The sequence below is a fragment of the Aquarana catesbeiana genome, linkage group LG05 (assembly GCF_042186555.1).
Source record: "Aquarana catesbeiana isolate 2022-GZ linkage group LG05, ASM4218655v1, whole genome shotgun sequence".
In the NCBI taxonomy this organism is placed as follows: Eukaryota; Metazoa; Chordata; class Amphibia; order Anura; family Ranidae; genus Aquarana; species Aquarana catesbeiana.
Genome location: NC_133328.1, coordinates 588,723,293 through 588,740,958, shown reverse-complemented (window position 1 = coordinate 588,740,958; position 17,666 = coordinate 588,723,293). Strand labels below are relative to the sequence as shown.

The following is a 17,666-nucleotide window of genomic DNA, read 5'->3' as shown; positions in this document are numbered from 1 at the left end:
CACCCACCTAAATAAAGGGCAAGCAGCCGCTCAGGGCTGCACACATGATGTGGGCAAAATTAAACCGCAAGTCGCAACCCACTAATGGTGGCCACACACCCCTCAATAAGTGATCGATCTCTTCTGATAGGAATAATTGATCAAGTGTACACAACACATTTGCTGATCTGCCACACACAGGGCAGAGGATTTCAGATGATAGTTGGAAGAAACAATCATAAGTCATCGATCGTGTCTCAGTTTCCACCGTGCAACCTTGTCCTATAAAAAAAATTATCGGGTTTAACCCTTTTGTATCATAAAAAAAATATATATCAGGGTCTAACCCTTTCCTATCTCAACCCCCCCCCCAATAATAAAAAAAAAATAAAAAAAAATCAGGGTTTAACTCTTTCCTAACACCCCCCCCCCAAAAAAAAAAATGAGGGTCTAACACCAACCCTTCAAAAAAAAAAAAAAAAAAAAAAATTATGAGGGTCCAACCTTTTTCTAACCCCAACCCTTCAAAAAAAAAAAATTATATATATATATATCAGAGACTAACTCTTTCCTATTATAACCCCCTCCCAAAAAAAAAAATATAATAATGAAAAAATCTGTGTTCAACCATTTCCAATTATTACAGAAAAAAGAGGGGTTTAACCCTTTCCTGTCTTAAAACCAAACAATTAACCCTTTCCTATCACCCAATAAACAAAACTCAATGTTAGTGTTTGGCAATTTCCTCATTAAAAAAAAATAAATAAAAAAATAATAAAAAAGGGGGGGGGGGGGTTAACCCTTTCCTGTCATAAAAAATAAATAATAAATCAAGGTTTAACCCTTTCCTATCACCCAAAAAAACAAAACAAGTTCCTAGAATTGATAAAACTCCGAGTTGAACGGTCTTGTAGTCTTTGGGCACTTGGCTGTGATCGCACAGAGGTGATCGGTGTGTGTGGGTGAGGAGGAGAGGTGTAATAGGAGGAGGAGGAGGAAGGAGGGAAGAGGAGGAGGAGGAGATGATCGGAGGGCACTCCGCTTTATTTAGGACCCCGGGGGAAGCTGCAGCTGATGGACCAGAGAGAGAGAGGAGCGGAGAGGAGAGGAGAGCACCACCTACATAACCCGACCATCAAAGCTGCCCACATCTCACAGTGCGATCGGAGCGGAGAGGAGCGCTGACATCCCATACATCGTCCGATCATCATCCCCGATCTCTGCATGGAAAGTGTCCGGACACACAACTTCTGCTGGACCTGTGCTGGATCTCTCATCGCTCTGCTGGGCTTTATAGGGATTATTGGAGTGTGATCGCTGGTCGGACAGGGATTGGGTGAGTGGAGATTGTCCTGAGTGTGGGGGGGGATGTAGAACAGGTGGATCTTCTATTGATCATCATCAGGGAGATCGGGGCATTTAAAGTGATCTGCTGGGCTTTGTGGTCCCCTATTTGGGTGTGATTGGGATGAGATGTATGGTGGTCATACACGCTACTTTTTAATCGTCCAATCCATGTTTGATTTAATCAGAATGATCGAATCGACAGTCTACTAGATATACCTTCCCTACCAATCAATTTACATTGGATTCAATCAAACAGAGTCAGTCATTGATTATCGATCATTGTGTATTGATTGGCAGCACTGAGATACTTTGTTCTTGTATTTTAATCGATCAAATTATGGGATTGTATGGTGGAAACAGATGTGATCGATCACTTATGATTTTATTTTTTCCAACTATCAACCAAAATCAAAAACGTGATCGATCACTTGCCATTGCATCTTCCAGCTATTGATCGAAATCCAATCCCCTCTGTGTCTTATCAATTGATTGATTATTTCAATCAATCGTGTATCATTACTGTCCCCAAGCTGACCACACACTATACAATCTGATTGTACAATCTCATTTTACTATGTTATATGAGAACTGAACAATCCGTCCATTTAGTATTACAACAGGCAGGTCCTTGTACTATCAGTTGGTTGTAGATCTAAAGTTATACAATCAGATTGTATAGTGTGTGATCAGCCTAAAGCTGGCCACACACCTATCGATGTGATCATACAATTCAATATTCCATGCAACTAAAATGATCTCCTAGGATAAGAATCATAAATATACAGACCAATTATTTGATCGATTTGGCTGTGATGGAATTTTTATCATTTGCTTCCAAATAATTAAACCGATATCTGTGTGTGTGTTGGTGGGCATACACAGACCGAGTCTTTTCAGTGGTCACATTTTCAATTTGAGAAGCTCTATCTGGCAACAAAATTAACCCTTGATCCACTAAACACGTATTGAAGGAGGGAGATCGATCAATATAATCAGAATTATTAATTCTGGATATTATGCGCTGATTTTTATTTCAACGTGGACAACCTGTTTACAGGAGTTAGGAGCGTTCGACTGCCAAGCAATCACATTGATCAAATCTTTGTATTATCATACAATTAAAACATTACATGTATGATCAGGGTTGTGTGTTTTTTGAGATCCAATCATAAAATAGATCAATAAAATTATCATCTTTAACAGATCGTTTCTGATCACATTTTAAATCAATGCTCTGTGTTCAATGTATTAATCAATAATGAATGGCTCCTTGCGATCGCTCGTATGTAGTACAGTCCTAGTCAATATGTATGACCACCATAACACCTACTGGTGGGGAATGACCAGTCCTGATAACCAAACTGCCACAGGTCTTGCTGGAACTTGAAGTTGTAGGTCACAGGTTCCATTTACTGCAATGGGACTATTTATTGTCTGGATCCCATCCCGGTAAATGTATCAGAATGGATTATAGAGCTATATTTATTTATTTATTTATTTATTTATTTATTTATTTATTTTTTTATCTTTATACTGGTTTTAAAACCTAGTAATATGGATAGGAAGGACCTTCTACATAGCTGATCAATGTTCCAGGCAGGGACCTCTCCAGGATTACTCTCCTAGAACTGGGACCTCTCTAGGATTAGGCTCTTGGAACAGGGACCACTCTAGGGTTAGACTCCAAGGACAGGGACCTGTATGGGGTTAGGATCCAAGAAAGGGGACCTCTCCTCTAGGGTTAGGATCCAATAGGAACAGGGACATGTATGAGATTGGGCTCTAGAAACGAGGACCTCTCTCTAGGGTTAGGCTTCACGAAAAGGGGACCTCTCTAGGGTTAGGCTTCACGAAAAGGGGACCTCTCCTCTAGGGTTAGGATCAAATAGGAACAGGGACATGTATGAGATTGGGCTCTAGAAACGAGGACCTCTCTCTAGGGTTAGGCTTCACAAAAAGGGGACCTCTCTAGGGTTAGGCTTCACGAAAAGGGGACCTCTCTAGGGTTAGGCTTCACGAAAAGGGGGACCTCACTAGGGTTAGGCTTCACGAAAAGGGGGACCTCTCTAGGGTTAGGCTTCACGAAAAGGGGATCTCTCTAGGGTTAGGCTTCACAAAAAGGGGACCTCTCTAGGGTTAGGCTTCACGAAAAGGGGGACCTCTCTAAGGTTAGGCTTCACGAAAAGGGGGACCTCTCTAGGGTTAGGCTTCACGAAAAGGGGGACCTCTCTAGGGTTAGGCTTCACGAAAAGGGGGACCTCTCTAGGGTTAGGCTTCACGAAAAGGGGGACCTCTCTAGGGTTAGGCTTCACGAAAAGGGGGACCTCTCCAGGGTTAGGCTTCACGAAAAGGGGGACCTCTCCAGGGTTAGGCTTCACGAAAAGGGAACCTCTCTAGGGTTAGCCTCCAAGGACAGGGACCTGTATGGGGTTGGGCTCTAGGAACGAGAACCTCTCCAAGGTTAGGATCAAAGAAAGGGGACCTCTCCAGGGTTAGGCTCCAAGATCAGGGACCTCTCTGGTGTCAGGCTCCAAAAACAGGAACCTTTCCAGGGTTAAGCTGGCTACACATTATTACATTTTCTTTAGATTTGCCTTCAACAATGTAGTGTAAGGGCCTGCCTGATTGCATACAATTTTGTTTTTTAAAGTGTTTAGATTTGACCTCATATTATATGGTGTTGGTAAATCTAAAGGAAAATTGTATAATGTGTAGCCAGCTTAAGAACGGGGACTGTCAGAGTAGATTGGAGTCAGCTGAGCACTCCAGGATGCAGCAAGACAGTACCTGATAGAGATGCTAATTGACTGATTTATCTGCTCACGGAGAGGTGTCAATTGAATTAGTAGAGCGATGTAAGCTCAGGCAGGCTGCCTCATCCCAGAAATGGGAGGACTACTGGTCCCAGCAGGCTTTGTTGTTGTAGCCCTCCAGTTGCCTTAGTGAAGCAGTTTGCCCATACCTAGTATTGGGACTTATTCAGTAAGAGGAGATGAAATGGGGGAAGTGCAATAATCCACATGGAGCCAATAGGTATAGAGTTTAGAGATTTATACACATTAAGAGGATATATAGACTTCTACATATATAGAGCCAATAACATTTTATCTTTTTGAAGTTTCATTTCCAAAACTGAAACTGTAAAGTAATTGATACAACATGTACGTTTCCCATTGCTGGTTCCTTTTCCACTTTCTTACTAAGCACATGCTGAGATGTGATATCCCCGGTATTAAATCCAGTGTATATGGGTGTTCAATGATTCCCTTTACTTTAACTTGTATTGGGGAATAAAACAACGTAGTTGGCACTTCTGCCTTGCAGCACTGGGGTCCTCAGTTTGAATCCCAGCCGGGGGAACTATCTGCATGGAGTTTGCATGTTCTCCCTGTGCTTGTGTGCGTTTTTCCTCCAGGCTCTTCAATTTTCCTTTGCACTCCAAAGACCTGCTGGCAGGTTAATTGGCTTCTTTCCAAATTTGCCTTAGTATGTGAATTGGGGACCTTCGATTGTAAGCTTCTTGAGGACAGGGACTGATGTGAATGTAGACTGCTGTGTACATTGTCACTGCTATATAAATACTGGATGTGGACCACTTGCTTAGTGGTTAGCACTTCTGCCTTGTAGCACTGGAGTTCTCAGTTCAAGTCCCAGGGCAGGACATCTGTCCTCAGGGCAAGGAGTTTGCATGTTCTCCTTGTGTCTTGCATGGGTTACCTCTGGGTGCTCCGGTATCTTCCTACCTTCCAAAGACCTGCTGGTAGGATAATTGGCTCCTGTCTAAAATGCTCCTAGTATAATATTCTGAGAATGCCCAAATGGCTGCCAACAGCACAATGGGTCCCCAGGGGGAGAAGCGCTATAGAAATATGAATTTGATTGACTGATTTGAGATGCCCCTGTATGGTGGCCGTAGTGCCCACTGTTACCTTTCCATACCTAAGCCACCATACCCTCCGTAGAAAAGTGTGGAATAAACCTGCAAAGATTTTCCAGCAGCTTGTAGAATTTCTCTGCTGATATCTGCCCATCATCCATCTACTGCTAACCCTTACGTTGCCTGATCCAATCTACGACCCTGCTTGTAATGTAACCGTTCCCGAAAGTCGCCACTTAACGATTAAACGCATTGCATTCCCTTTTTTCTCCAGGTCTACGGAGATCGCCTGGACATGGCAGTGTGGAGCGAGCGGCTTGTGAGCCAGAGCTCTTGTCCTGACTGCTGAGGGCAGCCAACGTCTCGGAGCGGAGAAGACGTCCACGCCGTCCTACTACTTATTTATTGTTTTAAGCCCGCGGTTCACACCTGCACCAATGCAATTCAAACTGTTCCCCTTCGCCCTCATCATCCTGAACTGTGTGGATTACAGCCAATGCCAAGCCAACCGCTGGAGACGGAGCAAGAGAGGTCAGTGCTGGCCGGGGACTGATGGCGGGAGGGATGGAGAGCTGGAGAGCATCTACGGAGCACACGTGTCTTCTACAAACATCCATATGTTATCTGATCCATAGGGTGTTACTGGGAGACGGTGCTGGTGTCGTAGAGCCCCGTGTCTGGGTCCTGAGACGCACGCTCTACAAACTGCATTTTCTTACTAGAACAATAGGTGGTGTCCTACTATAGAACAAGACTCGCAGCATATGGCCAGAGCTACTAGCAGAATATATCGAAAGGATAGACCAGCCTTTCTCAGCCCTTGCAACTTGAAATAACCCTTTAAATGTCCCTTTTTTTTAAATAACCACTTTTATCTACAGCTCATGGTACATTAGTGTAATGATCAGCCAGTAGAATGTTCCTTTTTATTTGAGGTCACTTTCACAAAGCAGGAACAAGCATTCCCACCTGCGAATTTGATAGAGCGATTTGCACGTGATTTCTTATGTTGCACATAGAGCAGCTCATTCACTTCATGGGCTACCCTATGCGTGTTTGTCACCTGAAAACAAGATCCGGCCCCTTCTTTGGCGACAAACGTAGAGCGTTTTTTAAAACTCACGTTTTGCTGCAATCACCACATGATCGCAGCAGAATCGCATCACATTTGGGGGTCCATTAAAGAATAAGAGCACCCAAAAGCGCATTGCGCATTCTGCTGTGATATGGGATGGAGGGCAGAATCGTGGCGGTTCTGCCAGTGATCCCAAATCGTGAAATGTGACCAGTGGCCATGCACATCACACTCTGTACAATCTCTCGCTTTTGCCAAAATTGTGTAATATGAGGACAAACCTAGAAATTGATTGGATTGTAGATCGGGTCATACAGGCCCCCCTATATTACATGGTGGTTGGTAGATCTAAAGGAGATCAGGCAATCAGATTGTATAGTGTATGGACCGCTTTGCAAAGAACTAAAAAAAAAAAAATTGGTGTCAGGGGTTACTTGTCTAAGAGGCAGAAATTGCTCATTGTTCAAGGAACTCCTAGTAGCCCTTGGACTCGCAGCTAGGGCAACTGTAGCCCTCCATCCTTTGTGGAACTACATGTCCCATGAGGCACTCACTGCAGAACTCACAGATACAAACATGACTCTCAAAGGAACAATGGGACTTGTAGTTTTGCAACAGCTGGAAAGCGGCAGTTGCCCGCCTCTGGAGCCACATTGGTTGAGAAAGGCTGCTTGGGACAATTCTGGACAATTCTGGAGATAATCCTGCCAAGTACCATCATGTAAGGACGGAGTAGGCAACCTCGGCCCTCCAGCTGTGGTGAAACTACAAATCCCATCATGCCTCTAGGAGTCATGCCTGTGAATGTCAGGGTCTTGCAATGTCTCATGGGACTTGTAGTTTCAAAACAGCTGGAGGGCTGAGGTTGCTTACCCCTGATGTAAGGCCTCATGTACAAAGAGGGTGAGAGGCACATGTAGGGTCTGGCATGAAAATCCTGGCAGCTTTCCATGGCCAGGGAGCCAAGGTGGTGACTACCTGTGCATGCACATGACGTATTACACCCAGTGTGATTGGGGAATGGTGACTACCTGTGAATGCACATGACGTATTACCCCCAATGTGATTGGGGAATACGCTACACACACACGTGTGGGTAACCGCCAGTGCAAAAAAGTGTCAGTGGTATAAAGTACAAGAAGGTAATGCCAATCACCTCTATGGCCGGCTTTACACTCCATATGTGGCTCCCCGGCAACAGGAAACCATTCAAACCTTTCTGTACTTCTAAGGAAGCCTATGCTGTGGAGTCATGGCCCCGTAAAATGAACCCATTTGCCTTCCTGATTTTTGGTCAAATGGGGAAGAATTAGAACATTTTTAGGTCTCTACTGCTGTCTGGGCTCTGTTAGGGTGATTTGAGGTCCATTTACACTGTTGCATTTTATCATATGTGTCCACCATACTAAAACGCATGGGTCATGGTCCACCATAAAACGATGAGTACAATATTCCCATTGCACACATTCCTGGAAATGGCTTAGTAGTAGGTGGGTGCTGCAGTGACTGCCGGCTGAGAACCAACCGGTATAGACACAAGGTTAGAGACTGTAAAATGGATTTCTGTCAGTGTAGCAGTTGGGGATTTCCTTTGCTTGGTGTCTCGTGAAACTATTGTCACTAGAACTGTAAGGGAGGGCAAATCTCTCTAATGAGCCCCTGGTGGCAGTAAAAACCTGACAGGGGTTCTAATACTTTCCAAAACAAACAAAAGTTTTGTCTGGACATACAGTACACATAAGTGAGTACATGTAGGTGATCATGGTGCAAACTGGCTTACTGGCTCTGATTATGTATGTGAGTGCAAAGAGGAGATCAAACCTCAAACCTGACCATCTGATGGCCAATGGGACTAGTTGGGGACATCCTAGGATGGCATGTAGAAGGGTGCTAAAAGTCTGAGGGGGAAAAAGGATAACCTGGGAAACTCCTTTGTGTGTGTCTGATGCCAATATTTTGCTGATCTCTTCAATGGGTATATTGTTTAAAAAATCTTGCAAAAGTTTATATACAGTATATTTATTATTATTATTATTATTCTTTGTAAAGAGTAGAGATAGTATTATCTCTAGTCCCCGAGGACTGGAGTTGTGAAGCAGATCTTGCAGTAGACAAACTGTCATTTTTAGGTTCCCACTTGTGCATTTGAATGGCTAAATTCCTGTGTATGTTGAGCATACTGCGCATGTCAATGCAAGATTTGGGGGGGCAGGTTGGCCAGTGGGAGTTGCTTACTGATGCAGTGCATGTACAGGACATCTAATTTTTAGATGAATGAGTTTAACTATCAAATTTGTGCTAGATTAGTCAGTTCTGACTAGTTACCACGTGCAATGCTCAGCTGGCTAGGAAAATTTTGATTGATTCCCCACTGTGTGTCGAGGTCAGAATGGTGCTAGTATTCATAATCTGCGTATAGATTATTCATTATGAGTCTCATAAAAAGGGTCTTTCTATGAGTGTGTGTGTGTGTATATATATATATATATATATATATATATATATATATATATATATATATATATATATATATATATATATATATATATATAATTTTTATACTCATCTTATTTTTTTTTCATTCTGCTTGTACAATACTCCTTCAAAAAAAATAAATAAGAAGTTGGCATTGTACCATACTGGAAATGACCAAGCTTTTTCTTAAGTTACTGTAGACTGTCAGCTTGGCTGTAGAGGATCATGTCGATGGGTGTTATTTTCCTGCGTTTTTGAAGCACATTTGGAAATGCAGGTCAGCCAAATCTCATTACCTTTAGGGCAGGGCAGTTCAGAAGCTGTGTTTTAACCTGCGTTCCGTTATTTCTGTGGTTGCAGCATGTTTTAATAAGGTGCTGTAGGCTGAGCAGGTCATAAGCAGCGTTGCGTTTTTAAATGAAGAATGCAGCGTTTGACTAGAACGGCTGGCCGTGTTAATACTAAAGGAGAAGTTGGTGGCCAGCCTTGGTCTATGGTCTTAATGATTACATAGTTGAAGTTCTTAGCAGGAACTTTACAATGAGTGGGTACACAGACCTCGCTCCCAGTGAAGATGACGGCTGGCTTAGTAATAGAACAAGATCTCCTCTGAGGGCTTCTGACTCCAGACACATCATAATGAGGGCAAAGAATAATTTAGCTGGCATTCCATAGACGCTGCTATTTCCAAGGTTTTGTTTTTTTTTTCTTCTGTTTAGAAATCTGTTACCAATTTGGACCTTGGCAGATACTGGTTGACATTTGTTACAGCATTTATTGCGGGATATTGGATAGTTTTAAGCTGTGTAGATTTTTAGCCTGCTAAGTGCATGAACTTTCTTAAAGGGTCAGTCCTATATGGTGGCAGTTTTTGGTAGACTCTCTTTTTTGAGAGGTGACTGGTAACATTCATAGAATGGTTTGTTTATCCGTGTCCCTATGCTGGGGTAACAGTGAGACTCCACAAGATGGTGGTGCAGCCAGTTGCTGTGGCTGGTGGGTTTCATAACGGAAGTCCTGAGTGGTAAGAGTACCCAGTGGTTGAGTAGAGTATGTCCTTCCAGCCCCTGTCAAATAAAATAAATAGAAATAAGTTTTTGGGTTCCATCATTCAAGTATAGTAGACAGTTGGCCAACCCTCCTTTGCAAGGCATGCTACAACTTCTAGTTCCTCAATAGCTGTAGATACATTTCCTGTACTTCCCCCGCCATAAAGCAATGCTCTTCATATAGATGAGTTTTCTCTGCTGATAAAACTTTGGCTGATGCAAACATCAGCAGAGAGAGTGGCACACCTTGGCACTGAATGTTTTTGGCCAATTATCTTGTATACGCTGGGCTGCTGACAGCAAATCTAATCTCAGATTTATCATCCATTAGTGAAGGTTCTCGCAAGGAATCCATATAGCCACGGTGTAGGTTTTCACTGCATAAAAACTACTCTGCATCTCTTCCTACTATATCAACGAATACCTGAGGTTCATGTCCGCCTATGGAGACGAAAACCAGTATGATTAGAGGACTAAACTGAACTTGCAGAAAGAGGTCTCATATTAACCAGTCGGTGCCTTTTGTAGAGTAGAGGTAATGTATAGGTGCAACACAGGACTGTATGAAGTAAACAGTTGGGGGGGGGGGGGGGGGGGGAATAAGGATAAACCTGTTTTTGTATTGTGCAACTTAGATTTCGGAGGTGTACATGTTTTGGTTTATTTTTTTTGTATTCTTTTTTTCTATCTCCTTTCTTTATTATAGTTACTTAAATAAAAATTATATATTTAAATTTATTATGAAAATTTATTCTTATCCCCCCCCCCCCCCCCCCCCTCAACTGTTTACTTCATACAGTCCTGCGTTGCACCTATACATTACCTCTACTCTACAAAAGGCACCGACTGGTTAATATGAGACCTCTTTATGCAAGTCCACTTTAGTCCTTTTTAATCATACTGGTTTTTGGCTCCAATTTATAAATGTACATTTTTTGCTTTGGTGCACAGTACATAGAAAGCTAGTTTAAATATTGACATGCGCTCCCAATTTTTTTTTTCATAGCTGCTGACGTGAACATGCTCCATTTTACGATTACGTCTATCCTTGGTTTTTAGCGTGGGATGTTTTTATTTTTATTTTATAAATTAGTTGTGTTTTTTTTGTTGGTTGACTGTACATTACAATAAAATGGAAGTGAGAGGGCTTTTCAGTGCCAGGAGAGTTAATATTCCTGAGCCCTGCCTCCCAGATTTCACAGCCAATAACCATAAAGTCATCGCTGTGAAGTCACAAAGGGGGAAACAAATTGAAGAATTCCCGAACAAAGCAAGGTATGTGTTCTATACGGTTTCTTTTCTAGTATAATAAACCATTGTCTGTCCTGAAAATAGAATGCGAGGAATTGACCATCTCAGAGACACACACACACACACACACACACACACACACACACACACACACACTGAGAAAAGCCATTTACGAGACATTGATTGATTATGCCTACTAAATATTATCACTAATTGTATTTCTACATAAATTGTAAGGTTTTGTTAATGCACCACAGTGTAACTAATTCTGTCCGGGAAGTTACTGTCATATTGACTTATTAAAAAAGCAAACCGCTACACGCAATGTTATCTAAAGCAACCTATAAACAGTCATCTTCATCCTCGTTCTTGCTGTGACTATTTGACAAATGGAGTCAAGAAACTATATATAGGTTATTGCACTCAGTATATATTATCATTGCTGCTTTATTAGAACCATAAAAGATGAACACCGCTCTTAGGGTCCCACCTGTATTAAAGATCCCAGAAGTAATTTCCAGGTCACATGACCAGCGCCGAGGCACCTGGGAGCCTCATATTGCTTTGCTTGCAAATATTACAATACAAGAAGAATTCTAACTTCCTAGTAAGTGTGCCAGGTGTGGACTTGTGCAGTCACTGGATGCATACAATGGCATTTGTTAGGTTGGGGGGGGAAGCAAAAAAAAAATTTCCAACTGCAACAGGACAACCCATTGTGATCATTTTATGGTCTTTTGCAAACTTTTTGTAGCTGGTAATACCTTATAATTTATTGGAGTGGATTAAATTCTATGTGCCACTCTTATGCCCTGTACACACAATCGGACATTCCGATAACAAAATCCTTCGGTTTTTTTTTCTGACGGATGTTGGCTGAAACTTGTCTTTGCATACACACGGTCACACAAAGTTGGTCGGAAATTACAAATGTCAAGAACGCGGTAACGTACAACACGTACAACAAGATAACAGAGAAATGAAGTTCAATAGCCAGTGCTGCTCTTCTGCTTGATTCCAAGCATGCGTGGCACTTTGTGTGTCGGAATTGTCTGCACACGATCGGAATTTACGCAAACGGATTTTGTTGTCGGAAAATTTAGAGCCAGCTCTCAAACTTTGTGTGTCGGAAATTCTGATGGAAAAAGTCCGATGGAGCCCACACACAGTCGGAATTTCTGACAACAAGCTCCGATTGCACATTTTCCGTCGGAAAGTCCGATCATGTGTACAGGGCATTAGAGTTGCTTACAGGTTCATTTTATAACACCAATGTAGTGTCACCCTGGGGAAGAACTGAGAAAAAAAACCTGTGTGTTTACCCTCATTGCCACCTTGTGATGGTGTGCCTGAAAGGGGGGGATCTTTCTGCAATGTAATCGTCACTTCCCCTAGTAGGTGTGCTATCCTGCTCGTCAGGATGACTGGAGGGGTTGGCCCTTTAAACAAATTGTTCCAGATATTAGAAACTGAACTGCATAGAGAAGCCTATATTCTCTTGCAAGGGTACGGGGTATTAAAGAATGTTCTGGTCATAAGTGATTCAACACTGCATTGTCATGCCATATCCTGCTTTTGCATTAAACCAAAGACCTTTTTTGGGTGTTTGTATTAAAAAAAAAAAAATTACACAATTACAGTACAGTTCAATACAGAAGGGACAGTCACAGCCGGCTCCCACAGTCAAGATGGCGGAGCTGCAGAATAGACTGGTGAAGAACCGGCCTGGGTGAAGACGGCGCTGGAAACCTGGACTACTGAGTGCCTGTTTATTAAAAGTCAGCAATTACAAATGCATAGCTGTTGACTCTTTTTTGATTTTTTTTTTTTTTTTTTTTTAAACTTATTTATTTATTTCAGGTACTTATATAGCGCCGTCAATTTACGCAGCGCTTTACATATACATTGTACAATCACATCAGTCCCTACCCTCAAGGAGCTTACAATCTAAGGTCCCTAACTCACATTCATACATACAGTACTAGGGACAATTTAGACAGGATCCAATTAATCTACCAGCATGTCTTTGGAGTGTGGGAGGAAACCGGAGTACCCGGAGGAAACCCACGCAGACACAGGGAGAACATGCAAACTCCAGGCAGGTAGTGCCGTGGTTGGGATTCGAACCAGCGACCCTTCTTACTGCTAACCGTAGTTCCTAATGTGTACTAAATTGAAAAACGCCACTGCTCTGATGCTCCAGAAAGTGAATCCTGTGGCTGGTAACACTGTATTCTGGTGCTGGTATAAGACCAGTCAGGCTTAGCTTGGACTACAGAAAAATGGTGCCTGACCGCACACAGGGATCAGCAGATTGTAAAGCTAAAATTGTAAAAGATGATGAAAGTTGGCCTCTATGATTAAACCGCACATGGGTGACGCATCAGTTTAGAAATGTGTAAATGTTCAAGAAAATGCTATAAGGCTAACAAAAACCTAATGTGTTGTGCACCAACAGTTGTGCGTTTTTAGTGGGGGCATAGCCCTCAATAGGCCCTATAACACATGTTGAGGCTCAGAAAACCACCCAGGCACATTGAAACATTGCACTGATGCGAATTGACACACGCGAGACAGATTCTTTGATTTGCTACCTTGTAAGCCCCTGACCTTGTCCAGGTTGCCAGGCATGCAGCCAGTGAAGTCCTGAAACATCTGGACTCCCCTAATGCTTATTCTAGATCACCTTATTAGGTGGTATAGCCAGGATGCTGCCCCCCCCCCCCCCCACCAGGACCTGCACCCTTTAAAAAACCAAATAAGCAATGGCTATACATCAATTCTCACAGGTTCTCTTTTTAGACCTGTATAGAATATCCCCTGTAACCTCTTAGTTTGAAGTTTAATGCATCTGGTCTGCTGGCTTTCAACCACAGCTTGCAAAGATCTGCAATATTAATAATGGTGCACTGGAAGATGGTCTTATCTTCTGATCTGTAATCGCATAAATAATCAGCCGTTCTTTCGGGATCTATTTGTCATGTCATACTATTTTTAGGCTGCCCTGACTATTCAGCATTGTATGCAAAATGGGAAAGCTATTTAACAGGCTCCCATTGTAGACTTTGGCTATTTTCTGTAGTCTAAAAGGCAAATGGAGACATAGATGTCAGTCCAGCTCTAGACAGCTAATTGATAAGTCATTGGGAAGAATGTATAATGTATGAGGCACAAAACTGGGCTGTACCCCCCCCCCCCCCCCCCCAAAGTATGAAGGACAGTAAACTGGCCCCTTTTTGCCTTTTAAAGTTTATCTAAACATAAATCCAAAAATGTAATGTGTTGCAACTTACTAATCCTTGCGCTGCTAGTTACATAGAATTATTATTATTTTTTTTCCCAAGTTTCTTCTGCTTTTTCATATACTGATCCTGGTATTGACACACATCTTATTCCTGGGTGGCTACTTCACTATCTATGAAAAGCGCTATGGTTGTATCCCTGATGTGGTCTACAAACATGTCAATATCACTTCAGTTTCATTACATGGGGGACAGGGCATCAAGAACTTTTTTACTGATGCATTGTAGTATTGGCTAGTGGTGCTTGGCTCTAGTCCTTAAGGCCCACTAACTGCATCTTCGTTTACAGAAGATGGTTAGTAGGGAAGATATTCCTTGTTGCTCAAAGTGATGAGGACGTCCCAATGCAGTGCTAGAGAGACCTATAGCTAAGCCTGGGCACTGGGGTGAGGAAAGGAAGCTGACTTTCACAAAGTCTGCATTTGCATAAAATTAATGGGAAACTGCAGAGGCAAATTAAGGAGACATGTTGGATGTCTCCTATGAAACTACGGGACTAATTTTGAGTTTTTATGCACACGTGACAAGGGTTTTCCAAGTCTCTCAGAAGCTCAACGCAAATTTCAAGGCTGTTAAAGAGCCAAAGAGTAGTGTGGAGCTTCCCTATTTCAGCAGCAGCCCTGTTGTGGTTTTATTTTAGAGGGTGGAAATCCAAAGTATGAGTCTCCCCAGTCATGGGAATATGGGTGATTTGATCCTGCTTTTAATCCCTGTTGGATGCAGGCAGGGGAGGACTTGGAACTTTTGGCCTACTGAATAAAGCTCAGTTGATTGTCCTTCCTTTTTTTTTTTTTTTTTTTTTTTTTTTTTTTTATGGGGGACAGTTTCTTGTGGGCTAAAGGAAGTGCTTTGCACAGTGTGCTGCAGTGATTGCTGGGCATAGTGAAAGGTAGGTGTCCTCTTGAAGAGGGGGTCATCAATATAAAAAATAGGGGGCTGTGAGATCACATTGTAGAAGACAAAGAAACCGCAAGACTGGGTTGTGAAGGAGAGGGGTAGAGGAGACAGCAAGAGGAGCCAATGGAGCTGGATGGTGGGGAGGGTCAGCAATTTTGTATTGTGATTTTTAGATGTGAATACTAAAATCCCCCACCCACTCCCCATATGGACCACCAATCTGAGCAGGACCTGCAGTCAATGACAAACATTATTATATAGGTAGCTGTCTCTTGTGCAAACCTGGATCACAGTTGAGGTAAGTCTTCCATCATCAACTTCCCTTGTGGCCCTTGGCTTTCGATCACATGGCATCTCAGAGCTGAAAAGAGAACCCATGCTGGAATGGGGGAATATTTCCACTCTGGCTATGAACCCTACATGTGCTATTGTATTGGTTGGAGGCGCTAATACACCCCTACTGCCAAGCCCAGCCTTCGCTGCACAGTGGATAGAGACATTCAAACTTGGCAACACTGGAGTGGATTTTAAGGGTGTACTCACTTGGGCCAGTTTAAGAAAACCATACCTGAGTTCTAACCTCCCCATTTCCCCACTGGTTTGCACTCACACTGGTTTGTAAGGAAGTGTTCCTGGGCACACGCCCATGCTAACCAGACCAGCGATTTCTGTCTTACAACACAATTCTCTATGGAAAGAACTGTGCTCTGGCACTGCAGCAAACTGTACTGGATCGCAAGTGAACCGCAACTAGGACCAGCTGTTCCAAGTGGTCCTGGGTGTGGTTTGATTAACCAGTTCCAGGTGTGGCTTGGAGCACCCACACTACATAAATTAACTGACCCCCAGGGGCTGAACCGCTCCCAGGACTGGTTAAAGCTGCTAGGGAGAGCACCCTAAAATCTGTGCTTGCCCATGCCAGTCAAAGTAGCCAGTGTACATTATTGTGCCTCCCCCTCCCACGCCTTTCCATACTGCTGCTCTGTTCACCCATAAGAATAATGTTAAATACCAGCATTAATGGACATAGGGGAGCTATGATGAATCTCTCACCTATTTCCCATTAGGCAATGCTGTGCCTGAATGACCAATTGCCAGGCCCTCATGCACATGGGGGTGAAGAAAAGAAGTCCTTAGCCTTGTGTAAGCTCCAGAAGTTTTTGATCTATGGTCTGTGTTCTGGACCACCTTGTATGCATGTGCACAGTTCATGTGATTGGGCACTGCTCACAATAATGTGCATGTGCCCACTATGACCTGCACAAAAATGTGTCTACTTCCTTGAACCTTTTTGATATGCAAAGGCTTTTTTTTTTTGAATGCATTATTTCTTGTGGCGATAATTTGCATAATTTCCCTCCTGGCTAATGATGTAGAACAATACATTTTGAAAGCCTTGTGAATCTTTTGGATCACGTAACTGCTTATTGATTATGTGGTTGTTTGTAAGTATGTCTTGCGTAATCTCTTGTAACACTCCTATGTCCTCTGCCTGTGCTAAAAAATCTAGCTCTTAAACCTACATAACATATATCATGGTTTAGCTTTGCCTAGGTCCAAAGGTCTCAAATTTCCCGGACTGCTCCTCATGTCAGAGTCTTCAGCATTGATTTGTGTTCACAGGCTGGACTAATGACTCTCGACCTATGTTTGATTTCCAGTACGTTGTGTCATTATTTCAAGTGAAAAGCTCACTTATGACAAAGCATCATGCACTATTTTAGTGACGCATTAATAAAGAGTCATTGTAGCATTGGTATTGGCTAACAGTGCTTGTCTTCGGTCCTAAAGACTCCCAAACTGCATGTTTTGCCTGTGCTTTCCAGCCTTTAGGGTGTGAAATTGGATCTTCCAAACAGTTGCCACACGTATTTTGGTTTTAATTATTTTGATAGTACCACATTGCTGTTGTTCTAGGGCAGTCAAGGGGGTTAAATGTGTGACTAACATGTGTTTGTGTGTGCTGCTTTTACTGGGGATCTAGTGGGGTGTTTTTTTTTTTTTTTTTTTTCATTCCCTTAGCAGGGAATGAACACACAACAGGATCCTCTGTCACTGAACATAGCTCTGTGTTACTTAGTCACAGAGCCGTGTTCGGAGAAGCTCAGAGCCAATCCCCGGGTGTCAGCGGTCAAACATTGGCCGTGATCCGCATGTGCTGCAACGAAGTACAGCTGAGCTGGCTGGCACTCGTGCAACCCCCATTAGTGTGATGGTCAGTGGGAAGAATGCTCCTTACATGTGTGGTCATTGGGAAGAATTACAGATAGCTAAAAAGATCAATGGCGTCAGTGGGAACTTATCTGAGAGGAAGAAATTGCTGATTGCTCAAGGAACCCCTAGCAATCTCTGGAGGAACCCTAAAGTTCTACGTGAACCCTGGTAGAGAGACCCTGATCTAGCCGCTGACGTTC

At 42.8% G+C, this 17,666-nt stretch overlaps 1 protein-coding gene across 1 annotated transcript in view; it reads left to right on the top strand.

Annotated features, from left to right (window-relative positions):
* Window positions 1–537: 537 nt before the first annotated feature.
* The window catches only part of RSPO2 (R-spondin 2), a 194,272-nt gene continuing 177,143 nt past the window's right edge, over window positions 538–17,666 (top strand). The window contains exons 1-2 of the mRNA XM_073632151.1: window positions 538–1,315; window positions 5,478–5,734. Coding sequence (XP_073488252.1) covers window positions 5,641–5,734 — 94 coding nt within the window. The 5' untranslated portion in view covers window positions 538–1,315; window positions 5,478–5,640. The remainder of the gene's footprint in view (window positions 1,316–5,477; window positions 5,735–17,666) is intronic.